Source organism: Terrapene carolina, unplaced genomic scaffold (genome assembly GCF_002925995.2).
Source record: "Terrapene carolina triunguis isolate 2854851 unplaced genomic scaffold, T_m_triunguis-2.0 Scaffold838, whole genome shotgun sequence".
NCBI classification, from domain to species: Eukaryota; Metazoa; Chordata; order Testudines; family Emydidae; genus Terrapene; species Terrapene triunguis.
This window is the reverse complement of record NW_020665189.1, coordinates 5038942-5053294: the sequence shown is the minus strand read 5'-3', so window position 1 is coordinate 5053294 and position 14353 is coordinate 5038942. Positions and strand designations below refer to the sequence as shown.

The window sequence follows — 14353 nt, the reverse complement described above, 5'->3', positions numbered from 1 at the left end:
CGCTGGGGTGGGGGCAGACTGCCCTCTTCCCTAGAGTGAGCCCAGAGAGCCTGCTCACCCCACATGCATAGACTGGCAAAGGCCAAGCACAGCTTCACCCCTGTGCAGCCCCATGGATGGCAGTCATGCCTAGGGGCCAGGCAGGGGGCTGGAGAGGTGTGGCCATGAGCCAGCTCTTCCCACACACTAGCCCCCAGCGATAGCAAGGCTTGCCAGGAAAGGGATTGTGCCTCCGAAGGCAGGCATCTCCTTAGTGCCCCCAGTGCGCAGTCTGGCCCTTAGATCTTTAATTAGCTTTCTGCATGCAAGCCCCCATGTCCTACTCCCGTGTGAACACCTCCTCAGTGGGGCGAATCCAGCCGGGAGCTGAGCTGCCCCCCTTGCAGAGCTTGTAGGTGCAGTGCGGCATGTCTCAGCGGACTATGCGGGTGCTGGGGGTGAGGGGTGTGACCAAGGCATTACCAGGAGCGGGCCAGGCTCGCCTGGAGTGCAGTCACCAGCCTGCTGCTCTGGCCTTCCAGCTGGGTGTTGAGTTCTCGCACCCATGTTCTCAGCATGCAGTGGTGGGGACCAGGCGTTTGCACCAGCACCGCCCCTAGAATGAGCCCTCCCATGTGCTGAGAGGAGGTTTCTTCCTGCCCCTCAGGCTGGGAGGACAAGGAAATAATGTCCTGCAGATGGAGTGAAGCCGGAGAAGTCTAGACTGAGCTAGCAGCCAAATGGATTTTCAGCTTCAATCACAGATCAGCATAAGGTTGAGAGAGAGGTTTAAGGCTGTCTGGGCTCCGGGGCGCCATGGGGGGGGCCTGGATTAAATTTGAGTGGCGCTATGACCCTGTTTGCCTGGGTAGGACACCCCACCTTTGCATCCCTTCTGGCACCCAGGGGCCTCGGGCATCCCCAGCCCCCGGGGAGAAGCGGAGATGGGGGCTTCAGACACTCCCAGTCTGCAGGAGGGTGGGAGGACTGTATCCTTTCGGTGATTCCTGGGGAAGCGGAGATGCAGAAGGAGGATGGGTCTGGCCCCTGGTGGGGATGGCGCTCTTCAGTGTGACTGTATCGCTGTGGAGGAGCTTGCGGCTGGGTATGGGGCAGGGAGAACTCAGAGCTGGGTGCAGGACAACATAGGGGGAAGAGCACAGGGCTGGTGCTGGGGGGAGAGCTTGCAGCTGGCTGCAGGGCAATGTGAGGGGAAAAGCTCAGGACTGGGTACTGAACAGCTGGAGTGAGGGGTGTGCGGAGCTGGAGGGAGGGGGAGTGGATGTGGCTGAGGGCAGTGAGGAGTGTGGGGGAGAGAGCACGGGGCAGGGCGCAGGGCAGGGAAGGAAGAGCTCTGGGCCCCCGCCTTAGGAAAATTCTGGTTGCAGCCCTTTCTGGGATGGAGGTGCATCCTGCAGCAGAGGGCAGGAGAAGGGCCTGAGGAGCAACTGACATACCACAGGGCTTCAGCCTGCCATGAAACAGATAAGCCAGTCAGGAGGATATTTAAACAGGGGCACAGGACACAGATCAAAAATAATGGGCAAGATCCTGCTTAGCCCTGGGCCCCCAGCAGCACAAGGGCAGCTGGCATGTTGCACGGCCGCCCTCAACCTCCCATCTGCTGGGGCAATTGCAGGTGCCATTTTCTCTGCTCCACGCTCAGCTGTATTCCATGGGGGGCTGCTGTGCCCAACTTTACAGTACCCCACTGCCATGAGGACATTGAAATGCATGAGCAACCTGAACAATTTTCTCGGAATCCAATCCAAGCCATCGGCTAGCGTCCCGCTTGGCTTAACAATGACACGGCCAAACTTCCAGCAGCACAATGACTAGATGCTAGAGAAAGAGAGAGGTTTCGAAGCCCTGATGTCAGAGCTACATCTAAAATAAGCTACAGAGAAAAAAGAAATTGCAGTGCAACAGAGACAGAAGCAGCACAAACAGCAAATGTCTCATTGCCCTCCGTTAGCAAGAGTCCCTAATAGAATGCGTGTAGCGCCCTGCATTACAAGGCTACCATAAATAACATTCTGGGATCTCCCAAGGCTGGCAGGACTGACCTACTGGCTAATAAATCACAGGTTCCCAAGAGTAGTGTATGTGCTGTATAGCATAGATAGCATTACATTAGTCACCGGCTAGATTTCCAGATGCCCGTCAGGAAAATAAATATGGACTGAGCATGGTGTTTCATGCTCTTTAATCTGGGTTTGGAACAGGATTGTGCAAGAACAGCACATCTCACAAATCCTTTGTCTGAACTGAGTACAACTGGTCAACTTTCTTTTTCATCAAAGCATTTTTTCCCCCCAACCAAAAATGGCTTTCCAGCCCAAACACAAAATTCCCTTTCAGTCAAAATATTCCAGTTTTTTGATGAAAAACCAATCCCTCCAAAATTTTACAGAAAATGGGAATTTTTTCAAAGAGCCAAAACACTTGCATTTGTGGTTTTTCACAGGGAAAATGTTCATTGTAAATTTCAAAAGCAACATTTTTTTTCTAACTGTCCAGGGACAACAATTGATATTTTGTGATCGGCTGTAGAAATGAGGATCAATGTGAGTTTCCTGGGCTAAGGAGGTTTCCCTTCGCTGTGGAAGTTCTTTTCTATATTTTTCTGCATGTGTGACATTAATTTCTTCTTCTCCTTCTTCTCCTCCTTTTTTCCTTCTTCTGCTCCTGGATCCTCTCTTTCTGCTCTTTAACCCTTTGCCAGGTGGTAAGTGCAGTGATTGTAGTGCTTTGCTCGAAGTATTGGCATTTGATTTGGTTTTTTCCTGTGTAAGAAGTCCTTTTGTGTGTGTGGATACCTACGTGATTGTGCATTACAACAATGTAGTTTAAAAAGTATCTGAATTACATATATTTCTGGGGTGGGTGGGTGATTCCCTGCTACATTCCAGAGGCCCAGTCCTGCTTCTATTGAATGAAATCAGTGGCAGAACTCCCCTAGACTTCAATAGCAACAGGATTCCTCAAACTAAAAAGCTATTGATCATGCATCAGCATCTGGGTTCCTCTCACTAATATTCACAGCACCCACTCTGACACCCCATCACAGCAGACCGTAAAAACACGTTGAATGTTTCCCACAGTCTACATTCCTTCCAGTGGGTTTCAATGAGTCAAAATCTTCTTTTGACCAAGAATCACTCAGTACAACAGTCTTCTAGGGGCAGGGACCTTTCTAAATACATCATTAATAACAAATCGAAGATTCATAGACATTTCTCATTTTAAAATAAATGCTAACGGAGGCAGCATATGTGATTTGATCTGCCTCCTTCTTCCTAACTGTTTGGTTACAGGTGCTGTAACACCACCTATGATGTTATTTTTTGACATAATGGAGACGTGTTTCAACATATTACTGCACATTGCTGAGAGGTGGGAGAGATCGTGAAATCCCACTTGCTTGGAAGGGGTTAACCCCAGCTCGTTGCTGGAGCAGGTGCAGTGCAGTGAGCCTGGAATTGACTAGTGCTGAGCACACTTGGGTCATGTTTTCAAGCTTTTCTCTGTAACTGAAACATATTTTTGTAATGACACCTGAGTTTGTCACATAATCACATGACTCCTGTAGCTGGGGCTTTAAGAGAAACACCAAATAATGGGAGCCTTGTGATAAAATGAGAGTTGGCAACACCGCAATGTGACTTTGCTGTTGGCTACTTCAGTTCCTGAGATCTTCTGGAAAGGAGCTAGCTACAGGATGCAGGAGACCACTTGGGTTCTGTCTGCAATGGCCACACAACCTTCTCGTGCATGACTGCTGGTTATTATTACACCTGGGTCAAGGCTTTTGGCCAAAACATAACAATGATGAATAAGTATCACAGTGTTGCTGCGTCTTGCAGTTTTATCACAACCCTCATCATATTTCATGTGTTTTTTTTCTTAAAGCCCCAGCTCCTGGAGTCATGTAATGACAGAATAATCTCAGCTTTCATGGAAAAAAAGTGGTTGCAGAGCAAAGCTTGAAAACGTGACCCTTAAAAGCTCAAAAATTATCCCCCCCCCCACATTAGTGTTCTTTTAAAATCTCATGATTGTTAAGCCAATCTCATGATTTGGGGTGCCTGATTCATGACTTTTGAATGTCTGGGGTTGGCAGTTCTGCAGTGTTAAAACAATAGGAAATCTGCACCCCTTTGAGATTGGACCTTTCACCTCTGCATCTTCCAGGGGCTGAGCTTAGGCTTGATGAAGCCAGAGCCTGATCTTGCAAGCTTTATGCAGGCCAAGCCCCTAACGAAAGCAATGAAAGTTTTGCCTGTGTGAAGCCTGCAGGATTGGACCCTCTGTCCAAATGGTTTGGTTTCTCCAGTCTAGCTTGTGAGCAGTTTGGGGCAGGAACTCTACCTTCTTCAGGTTGGTTTTGTGTGGCATTGTGGCACACCAATGGCACTCAGCAACTAATGAATCATAAAATAATGGGGCTGTTTTTTTCAAAATGTTAGGCATGCAAATACATATGCAAAATACACAGCTACTTTGCACCAGCAGCCACCCTTGTTGTGCATGCAAACTGGGTGATTGAATGTGCCTAATTCACCTAATCAGTCATTTGCATGCACAATGATGTGATTTGGATATGAGTCATCATTCAGTATCTGGGTGTCATTTAGTTTTTCCATAGATAGATGTAAATCTGGAGTAACTCCATCACCTCAGTGGAGTCACACTGATGTCATACTGGTGTAAACAAAGTAGGAGGCGATCCAGGCACTTTGTTTATTGCAGTCTTTGTGAGTGAAATCCGACTAGTCCTTGGGCCAAATCCTGACTCCTGCACAAAGCCCATGTAAATGGACCATGCACAGAAGTTCTCCAAGGAGTGGAATCCCTATGCACCCAGGCCACACAACAGCAGAGCCACTTTGTCAGGACTACCACAGCCTTCGGGGTGAAATAACATCCATGGCCCCTGCATTCCCCATTAGCAAGGGGGTTTGGACAGTGGATCCATATAGCTCTAGATCCACTAGGCACACACCCATCCATCCTTCCCTCCCAACCTTTCAGCCTCTCATGAAGCAGCACAGGGAGTGCTGCTGCCGAGAACCCCTCTGTGTCTGGAGCCCCAGTCTCATGGCCTTTGAGGACGTCTGTGGGTTTGTATTTCCCAGGCTGCTCCTGAACTCTTCCTTAGAGATGCTAATCTTGGTGAAGATCTCACTAATTTCCTAGGGAAGGGGAGTTTCCCCATCATCCCTTATAATACGGAGCAGTTACCGTAATTACACGTCCGAGGCTCACTGCCCTCTTTCATCTTTCTTTCCTTCCCTGTGTGCAGTAGAACATTGCACACAACACAGGCTTTTTGCTGCTAGTGCTTTTGCTGAGGAGGCAGCAGGGTCCAGTGCAGAGATCTGAGTCCTAGTCCCAACTTGCCCATCACCTTTCCATGGGACCTCCAGCAAGTCACTTCCCAGTTCTATGCCTCAGTTTCCTCACCTATAAAATGAGGATGAAGACCCTGACCTGCTGGAGTGTCATGCTTTCAGAGCTACTGCTGAAAAGAGCTATAGAAGCCAGATCCTCGGCTGGAGTAAATCAGCATAACTCCACTGCTTTCCATGAGCATTTTGGCAAAGGCCAAGACAGCCATTTTATCCCATCCCTTCTAACTCAACATCAGCATTGAACCAAATCTGCCATGTCTGCAGCTGTTCTAAGAGTTGCTGTGAAGAAGAAATGGCATGTTACAGATGGTGCAATGCCAGCTAGAACAGAGGGCCACTGGGTACCAACCACAGGGCAGACTGTTCAAACCCAGGCACAAACTCTAAGTTGGCTGAGTTCTAAACTTAGATTTCTCCAAGCAGCTGCACCTCAGGCACTTTAAAAGCCTTATCATGGAGTCACAGACAGTCACCCCCTTGGGTTCTCCGGTCTGTCTCGCCGCCCTGGTGGGCTTATCTCTGTGATCAGTGCCACCTTACACCAAGAATCACAGCAATATTCAGGGTACTCCTGATCCCAAAGGACCAGTCACTTACCCCAGGTCAATTGTGCTTTAGGTCTCATACCAAAGACAAAGCATGTAGCCAATCTTATAGTAAACTAAATGAAGATTTATTAACTAGGAAAGGGAGATTCATTATTTACAAGGTTAAAGCCAGCAAACAGACACACAAATGAGTTACAGTCTAAAGTTTCAAAAGGTAATAGAGGCTTCCATCATTAGCAAGCTCCATTTAACCTTTAGGGCTAACCCAGGCTAGGCAGCTGGGGATCTCTTGCTCATGCCTAGAAACACTTTGCCCCCCTCCCCCCACACACACACCCTGAGTCCAAGCAGCAGCGAGATCCTTAGTTCCTTTGGTTTGGGGTTTATTATCCCCCTCCTGCCATGGACTCTGAGCTGCAATCTCAGCTGATGGGAGAAATCCACTTGCAGGACTCATCTTCACGGGAAGGAGAGCAGAAAACAATCAGAGTCTCTAGTCCTTTTGTTGATGGTTTCTCAGTCCAGATGTGGGGAGTTTCCAGTTGTAAGATCCAATCCAAGCCCATCTGGTATCGAGGGGTCTCCTCTTTCAGGGGGAGGGAGCTAATAATTTCTGTAGAAGAGCAACTCTTCACACTAATGAAATTCCCACTCCCGTCTGGCGATTCAGACAGTCAGAGAGGCTCACAATACAGCCACTCAAACATTACATTACTCTATGGAACTCAGACATTACAAGTGAGATTAATGCAGGCAGCAGCTCACGAGCATTCAATAGAGTCCAAACACTTGCTTATGATTCTGATACCTATTCTACCCACAGGTGAGCCAGACAGATTCCAGCTGTGCATCTCTTAGTGTCCAGTGGAGACATGGGGACCTTGGTATGAGCTGGCACCTGGTCTGCCAGCGTCACAACCACGTAGTGCCACTTGGTGACTATGATTGGTCTGCAAGGGATTGTGGTGTCACTTCCATAGTGATATCCTACTTTACACACTTTCCTGACAGCCATCCCATGCTAGGTTTCATGAGCATACCACTCTCATCCAATACTTACTGCCCCAGAGCTCCCTGGCCCCAGGCAGCATGTGTGAGCACTGAGAAATCAATCTGTGTAAACTAAGCCACATCCTACTGTGAAGCCACAGAGAGAAGAGTTTTCAGAGGCCAGGAATGTAATAGGATGCTGTGCTTTCTGGATGATGTGTTCACCAATGTCAGGCATCACTTTAAAGCTCATCAGATGCGCTCAGACCTCCCAGAGACAAGCGAGGAGGGCAGTGCTCTTAGAGAGCTGCAGTGTCTTCAGCTCCCTGCTATGTCGCAGTGCCTCATTTTCCTTCTGAGTCAGGAGCCTTTTGAATCTGGAGGCTGCACTGAGCCTTTGCTTTTCCTCTCCTCATCTAAACCTCTGGGCTAACCCTCCTGCTGAGAGCTCTGTCACCTGCTGAGCCACCTAATGAGGACACCTAGCCAGCCTTTCATCAAGGGATTTTACCAGGTCTGCGGGAGAAGCAGGGAGGAGTCACTGATGCTTGACTGCATCAGATGCTGGAGACATGAATCTTGGACGGATTGGCATTTAATTACCCAACTGTGCAAGTTGAGCAGCCTAGGCCTCATTCTACTCTCACAACCATGTGGCTAAAGCTCCAGTGGAGGTACACCAGGGTAATACTATGTGAGCGCAGAATCAGACCCAGGGGCGGCTCTATGTATTTGCCGCCCCAAGCACGGCAGTGAGGCAGCCTTCGGCGGCATGCCTGCGGGAGGTCCGCCGGTCCCGCGCCTTCGGCGTACCCGACGCCGAATTGCCGCCAAAGCTGCGGGATCGGCGGACCTCCCGCAGGCATGCTGCCAAAGGCAGCCTGACTGCCGCCCTCACGGCAACCGGCAGGCCGCCCCCGCGGCTTGCCACCCCAGGCACACGCTTGGTGCGCTGGTGCCAGGAGCCGCCCCTGATCAGACCCTATCTATCTCTCTCTCTCTCTCTCTCAAACACATCAGGGAGGTAACTCTATATGAATGAGCTCTAAATGAATACTCTATATGAGTGAGCTACACAGAGACCTGATTTTTCACTTCTCATCCTGTGTCCAGGATCATGTAGTATTGGGTAAAAGTTCATTCTCCTAGGGGAACATAGCAGTAATCACTGCCCAGATTCCTCCTTCTGCCATTGGCCAATGCCTGAGGCTTCATAGAAAGGCAAGTTGACCTTGTGCATGTGGCTAGTCAGTTGCTCAGGGAAATATCTCTTTCCAAGGTCTGCAGGCAACCCTTTATGCAATGAGAACCTGATTCAGCAAGGTACATAAGAAAGTGCTTAACTGTAAGCATGTGAGAGCTCACATTGAATGGAACTACTTCCATGCATCACGTTAAGCGATGTGCGTAAGTATCTTGCTGAACCGGGTCTTGTGGCACAAGAATGTCTCCTTTGGTCTCATTTTGAATGATGTTTTTTTCTAGTGTAGCTGCAGCCGATCGGTGCATCCGTGTTCACTATCTGACCCCTTTGGAGTGGTTTCCATGAGAGCATTCAGCCCCTGAAGATGCTGCCGGCAACAACATGTGTTTACTCCTTGCGAATGTGGAACAACTTCTGTGAAGTAGTGATGGGTTCCAGCTGCAAAACTCTTCCACAGTTGAGGGTCTTTGGGGTCTGGGTGGCTTTTTACAGCCCATTCTAAACACAGGGGATGTGTGTGACAATTAAACCTGGGTTTGGTTGTCAGGCACCTCTGGAGCTTTGGGATTCGGATTCAGGATTCTGGTCATGACTTATTTCTAAAGGAAACAAACCACAAGTGGTGTCAGCATCCATCTGACCTCGGCTCAGGGACTCTAAAGAGGCAGGGATCTCACACTGCTATGAGCAAGCACTGTTCAGTGGCAGGAGAACCCACTGACACCAGGAATGATGCTGGCCCATTATGCTGGAGAGATTTAATGAGCAGGTCCGTACTAGTTAATGTTGATGGGAGCCTGGCCTAGGGGACATAGCAGTGGTATGTGTTCATCCCTTTGCCTAGCTCGGAGAATGGCTGCTTTCCTCAGCACTGCTCCGTGCTGGAGCCGGGCTATGGGGCATTTGTGCATTCAAGCAGGAATAGATGGAAACTCCACTAGCTGATTCAAGGATAATTGGTACCTCCCCCAGTGGGCGAAGACATTCGTCCCCTCCCTGGCTGAGGGTATTTCACACCTCAGGGTCACCAGCACCAGGTCCCTCTCTTGGAGGTCCATTGTTGGTCTGTTATGCTTCTCCCCCAAGCTCCATCCACACCATTTCTGTTAAGGTGGCGGCTTGTAGCACTGCCATACCCTGGCTAGCAAGTGGGCATGAGTCCCACTGCCCTCTACTGGAGAGAAACAGCACTGCTTCACTTTGCGTTCTAGCTCCTAGGCTGCCCAGAGTTAACTCATTAGCAGGGACGTGGCCAAAACTTTATAATATGTGTGTCTATAGTTAGGCTTCTAAATAAGATCCCTGATTTTCAGTATTAGCTCAGACTTCAATAGGGGCTGCTGGGTGGTCGGCTGTTTGGAAAAATCAGGCTCTATTAAGTTCCATGAATATGTACTGAGGGGGCCTGAATGTAGGCCGCCACCTTTGCAAAGGTTGGCTTGTCCTTTCGGAAGAGTGAGTTGTGTTTCTGCGGCTGCCGGGGAGTTCTGCATAGCCACCGTGTTGACTGCAAAGCCCTAGGAGGCTGCAGATTTGTTACAGCGCTTTATTGCTCTCCTCCCTGACCTCCCCTGGGTGTTGACTAATCCAGACCCTGCTAGTGATAGTCTGCATAATTGGGAATATCAGACAGAGTCATTCAAATGTGGCACCAGCAACCAGAGCCGCTCAGAGAGAAACGTGTCCTCAATTCAACCGCAGTTAATGGGGCAGCAGGGGGCAAAGCTAGCCGTGTTAATCTCAAAGCCTGCCCACATGGTGTTAGCTAGTGATATGGGACAAAGCGGCATCAGCGCTGAAAGCAACCAGTGCTGTGGAGCAGTGAAGGCTGTGCACAGCGATAAACACTGCCAGGGAGTCAGCACATTCCCAGTTGGCCTCCTTTGCTATTTGATGGGCTTTCACGCCAATCGAGGGTTCATTTCTAGTGCATGAGGAGCATTTCTTGGGTTGGGGTGGGAGGTGCTTGTTTCATTTGTTTTTCGAGTTTCTTTTCCACCCTGTCGACCTCCAGAACCCACCTCACTTTGCACTGATTCACCCTCGTCACTGTAAGCAGGGTCCCACAGATACACACAACAAGCCATCATTGCTGTCCTTCTGGATGACAGCCCCTGTGCTCTCCTCTTGTACCGTGGCGAATACAGGAGTTCCTCACCCCCGAGCCACCCCTCTCACTCCATCCCAGGACGGGTGCTGGCTTTAACTACTTTGATAGTATAGCAAAGCCCTATTCAGGCTTGTGGTTTTAGGTGTTAACTGAAAAACACCCCCAGTACAACGCCAATGAAAGCAGTGTTTATCCAAGAAATACTGGAAAGACACCAGCACTGGGTACTTGTGTCTAAGGGCTTGTCTACACGGAACAGTAATGTGGACTAGGGGAGTATGATTTCGCACAAATGTGTTGCTCATTAATTGGTCTGTGTTGACCCTGCTGGTGTGCACTAAAAGTTCCCTAGTGCACTTCAACGTAGGATTGTTTGAAACCATCTGACGTGAAAGCAGCCTTGGGAACGTTACAAACAGATCGCTCTTTACAGTACATGCTATATATACATTACAGTACTCACTACAGAGTAGACCAAGAGAACCCCCATGATTTTTGGACATCTACATAAAAATTGCTAAAAATAACGCACCCAACCCCCCAATCAGACACTTCACAGCACTTCACAGCCACTCTGTGCTACTTTGGCTCCAGGGAATCTAGCCCAGTGTTATTTACTACAGTAGGGACACCTGGGCTTGGGTTTTGTGACTCGGCTGTTGTGTCGGACCCTCAATTTGGATTCAGTAATGTGTGATTGCCAGAGGTAAGCCCATGTTAGAAGGCTGGCTCCAGATTTGGATTGAGAACACTGCCCAATTGGTGTGTGGAGGGGGTTAGATTTGAAAAATGTGGAGCCAGGTTCAGATTGCAAACATCAGATACCACAGCGATGAGCCTGACAGAAGAACCTCTATAGAAGAGAGGAGCTACAACATTCACAGGTGTTCAGCGTTAGGCTCTTGGATCAGGTCCACAATCAGTTGCTCAAAGCAGTTTGATTAAACTGGGAGCTATCCAGGGGTTTAAGGCTCTGTTTCTTTGCATTGCAGAATATTGGAAAGAAGATGTCATGCCAACAATTTATAGCAAACCTGGATGGCTTAAATGATGGGAAGGACTTTGCAAAGGATCTGCTGAAGGTAATGTGATATCAATGTTAGTGTTATTAGGGTGGCACTTAAAGGCACCATCTCCAAGGCAGGCCCATTGTGCTAGGCGCTGTACATACACATAGTGAGAGACAGTCGTTGCCCTGAAGAGCTGATAATTTGAATAGCCCATAGGTAGGAGAGGACCCAAACAGAAAGGCAAAGAGTCTCATACAAAGCAAAGGAATAGAACGTGGCTAGCTTGATTCCTCACCTCAGGCCCTTGCCGCTGTTATTTCTGGTGGTCCTGACAGTCAGAGTCCAAACGTACCTTCCGTTTTCCTTCCAGGGTAGTGTCGAAGCTTTGCAGCAGTCTTAGCTAAACTAAGAAAGCACAAGAATCTTGTGATAACTTGGCATGTCAGAATAGGTCCGTTTTCTGGTGCCAGAAAACAGACCTATTTTTGTTTGTACTCTGTGATTTCTCACTGTCCTCGAAGTGTACCAAAGTGTAGCTGTCTGTCTCAGTAGTTACGTAGCCCGCAGCGCCACTGCATCTGAACACAGAGCAATGCACCCAAAATAATAGGGGGCTTCAGTTCCCCTTATTACATTCCCTGCCAGTGAACCCAACCCTCTATTCGGAGCTCCTAGTAGGTTCTGCCCAGAAAAGAGAGCCAGGAATTCCTTAGGTTTCACCCAGCTGCTGGCACAGCTCTGCCTTAACACTACTTTGGCCTTTACAAGTGCTAGCTAGTCCTGTCACCCAGCACCCCAGCGAGGCTGTTACACATCACTGCCCATTTCACAGATGGGGAGTGTGAAGCACAGAGAGACTTACCAGGAGGAGAATGCAGGTCGCCTGTGTTTAAGGCACTAGCCTAGTGACTACCCCTGCAGTAGGGAATTACAGACAAACCTTCCACCCATGGCTAAGCTAGTAGTGATAGCAATGGGAATTCTGGTCTAAAATTCCCTACTGCAGACACCGACTTACCCTCTGAAGTCTCATCTACAGTAGGATCTTTCAAACCTGTAAGTCCCAGTAGGTGCAGCTCTACCAGTGGGAATTGCAGTGTAACCACGGCTCAGACGGGCTCTGTGGGGATTCCCCTCTTGGACGTGGGTCATTCCAAACGCCCACCCCTTGCCTTGTGCGGGGTGCCTTCCAACAGTCTCTGAGAAGGCAGGAGTTCACGCAGGAATCGCTCCAGTTCAGAGATGTAGCCCAGTGCTTTAGGAACAAAGGTCACAGCTTGGGACACAGGACCCTAAGGCAGGGCTGGCCTTCCCGGCACAGCTGCTGATTTGTGCAGCAGGGAATTCACAATCACCAGGAGTCTGTCCCTGCCCAGAGAATCCTTGACACCTCCCTTCCAAATGCCAGCGCCCCAGTCGTGCTCTCGCCCTTTGGGGGAGGCAGGGAGGTATTAAACTCCTTCAGCCCCTATGGGGACTATGACACCCCGTAACATGCCCCGTAATAAGCCTGAAGTCCAATGAAAGCTGCTCCCCTCTGAGCAGAACTACAGTTACCCCTTGCCGACACCAGCATCACCACATGCCTGCAAGAGAGGCACCGTCACACAGGGCCGCCCAGAGGATTCAGGGGGCCTGGGGCAAAGCAATTTCGGGGGCCCCTTCCATAAAAAAAAGTTGCAATACTATAGAATACTATATTCTCGTGGGGGCCCCTGTGGGGCCGGGGGCCTGGGGCAAATTGCCCCTCTTGCCCCCACCTCTGAGCGGCCCTGCCGTCACAATGGTCATAGGCGCTGACTCCATGGGTGCTCCGGCGCTCAAGTACCCATGGAAAAAAATACCGAGTGCTCAGCAACCACCAGCACCGCATCCGTGGACCAGCTGTTTGGTGGCTGGTAGGAGGCATTCGCCGGAGGGTGGAGAGCAGTGAGCAGTAGGTGGGCGGGGTGCCTTGCGGGAGGCGGTGGGGCGGGAAGAGGCAGAGTGAGGGTAGGCCCTCGGGGTGGGGGAGGGGCAGAGCAGGGGTGGGAAGAGGTGGAGCGAGGGCGGGGCCTCAGGGGAAGGGGCAGGGCCTCGGGGTGGAGTGGGGGTGGAGCACCCACCAGGAAAAATAAAAGTCAGGCCTGTGAAAATGGTGACTGCCCCTCTGTTCCAAACAGCTCTCCTGTAATAGGGCCGTAACCAAGCATCTCTCTGAGAGCACTTTGCAGCACAGGACGTATAAAAGGCATTCACATGGGAGGTGTCCAAAAATGGGACCCATTGCCTGGAGAAGCTGCTAAGAGCTAATATTGTGCTCTTCTTTCAGACACTGTATAACTCAATCAAAAATGAGAAGCTGGAGTGGGCCATGTAAGTATCATTTTTCAGTGCCCTCTAACCCGAAAGGTCTCTTTCAAAGCAGCTGACGGCTCTTGGATCATTAGCTCAAGAAGCTTCAGGAAAGTGCAGTATTAACATACGCAGAGACTGGTAATGCTCCAGAAAGGATATATGCCTCTGAACAGGTGAAATTCAACCCCATTTAGGGCCAGCGCAAGGCATAGGCACCAGGTAAGGCATAGCATTGGCCCTCTGCATAGGGGGGATTTTACCCCTTTAGAGGTACACCGCCTTGCTGGAGTATCTGACGTATCTGCATGTGGAGGGGTGACTGTCACGCCAAGGAAACAAGATGTGAGCTCCCCAGTACGATAAACATTCACTGCTCAGTTCAGAAGCTGGGCTTTGACCAGTCCGCCTGTCCCTGTTGGTGGGTGGGTTTATTTCTGTATCACACATGTGCAGAAGGCACCCATGAGCATCCCATGAGGGCCAGTGATATGCCTCAGAGCAATTAATACCATAATTACCGTGGTCAGCAATGTCATCCTTATCATCTCCAATAATAATAATAATAATAATAATAATAATTTTGCAAAACCTTAACTCCAGCCCCAGTCCCTTTACCTGTTTTAAACTCCATCTGTGTACAACATTAGGCCCCACTCCTGCAGTGAGCTGCGGGCGGTTGGATCCCCGAGGCCCATTGGCCTCAGGGAGGCTCCACGGAGGTGCATGGTTCTGCTCATGGAAGGCCCATTACAAATCTCGTC

At 49.8% G+C, this 14353-nt stretch overlaps 1 protein-coding gene across 1 annotated transcript in view; it reads left to right on the top strand.

Moving 5' to 3' along the window:
* PSD2 (pleckstrin and Sec7 domain containing 2) overlaps positions 1-14353 on the top strand; it is a 106711-nt gene that overhangs the window by 63689 nt on the left and 28669 nt on the right. The window contains exons 7-8 of the mRNA XM_026660858.1: positions 11238-11327; positions 13567-13610. Coding sequence (XP_026516643.1) covers positions 11238-11327; positions 13567-13610 — 134 coding nt within the window. The remainder of the gene's footprint in view (positions 1-11237; positions 11328-13566; positions 13611-14353) is intronic.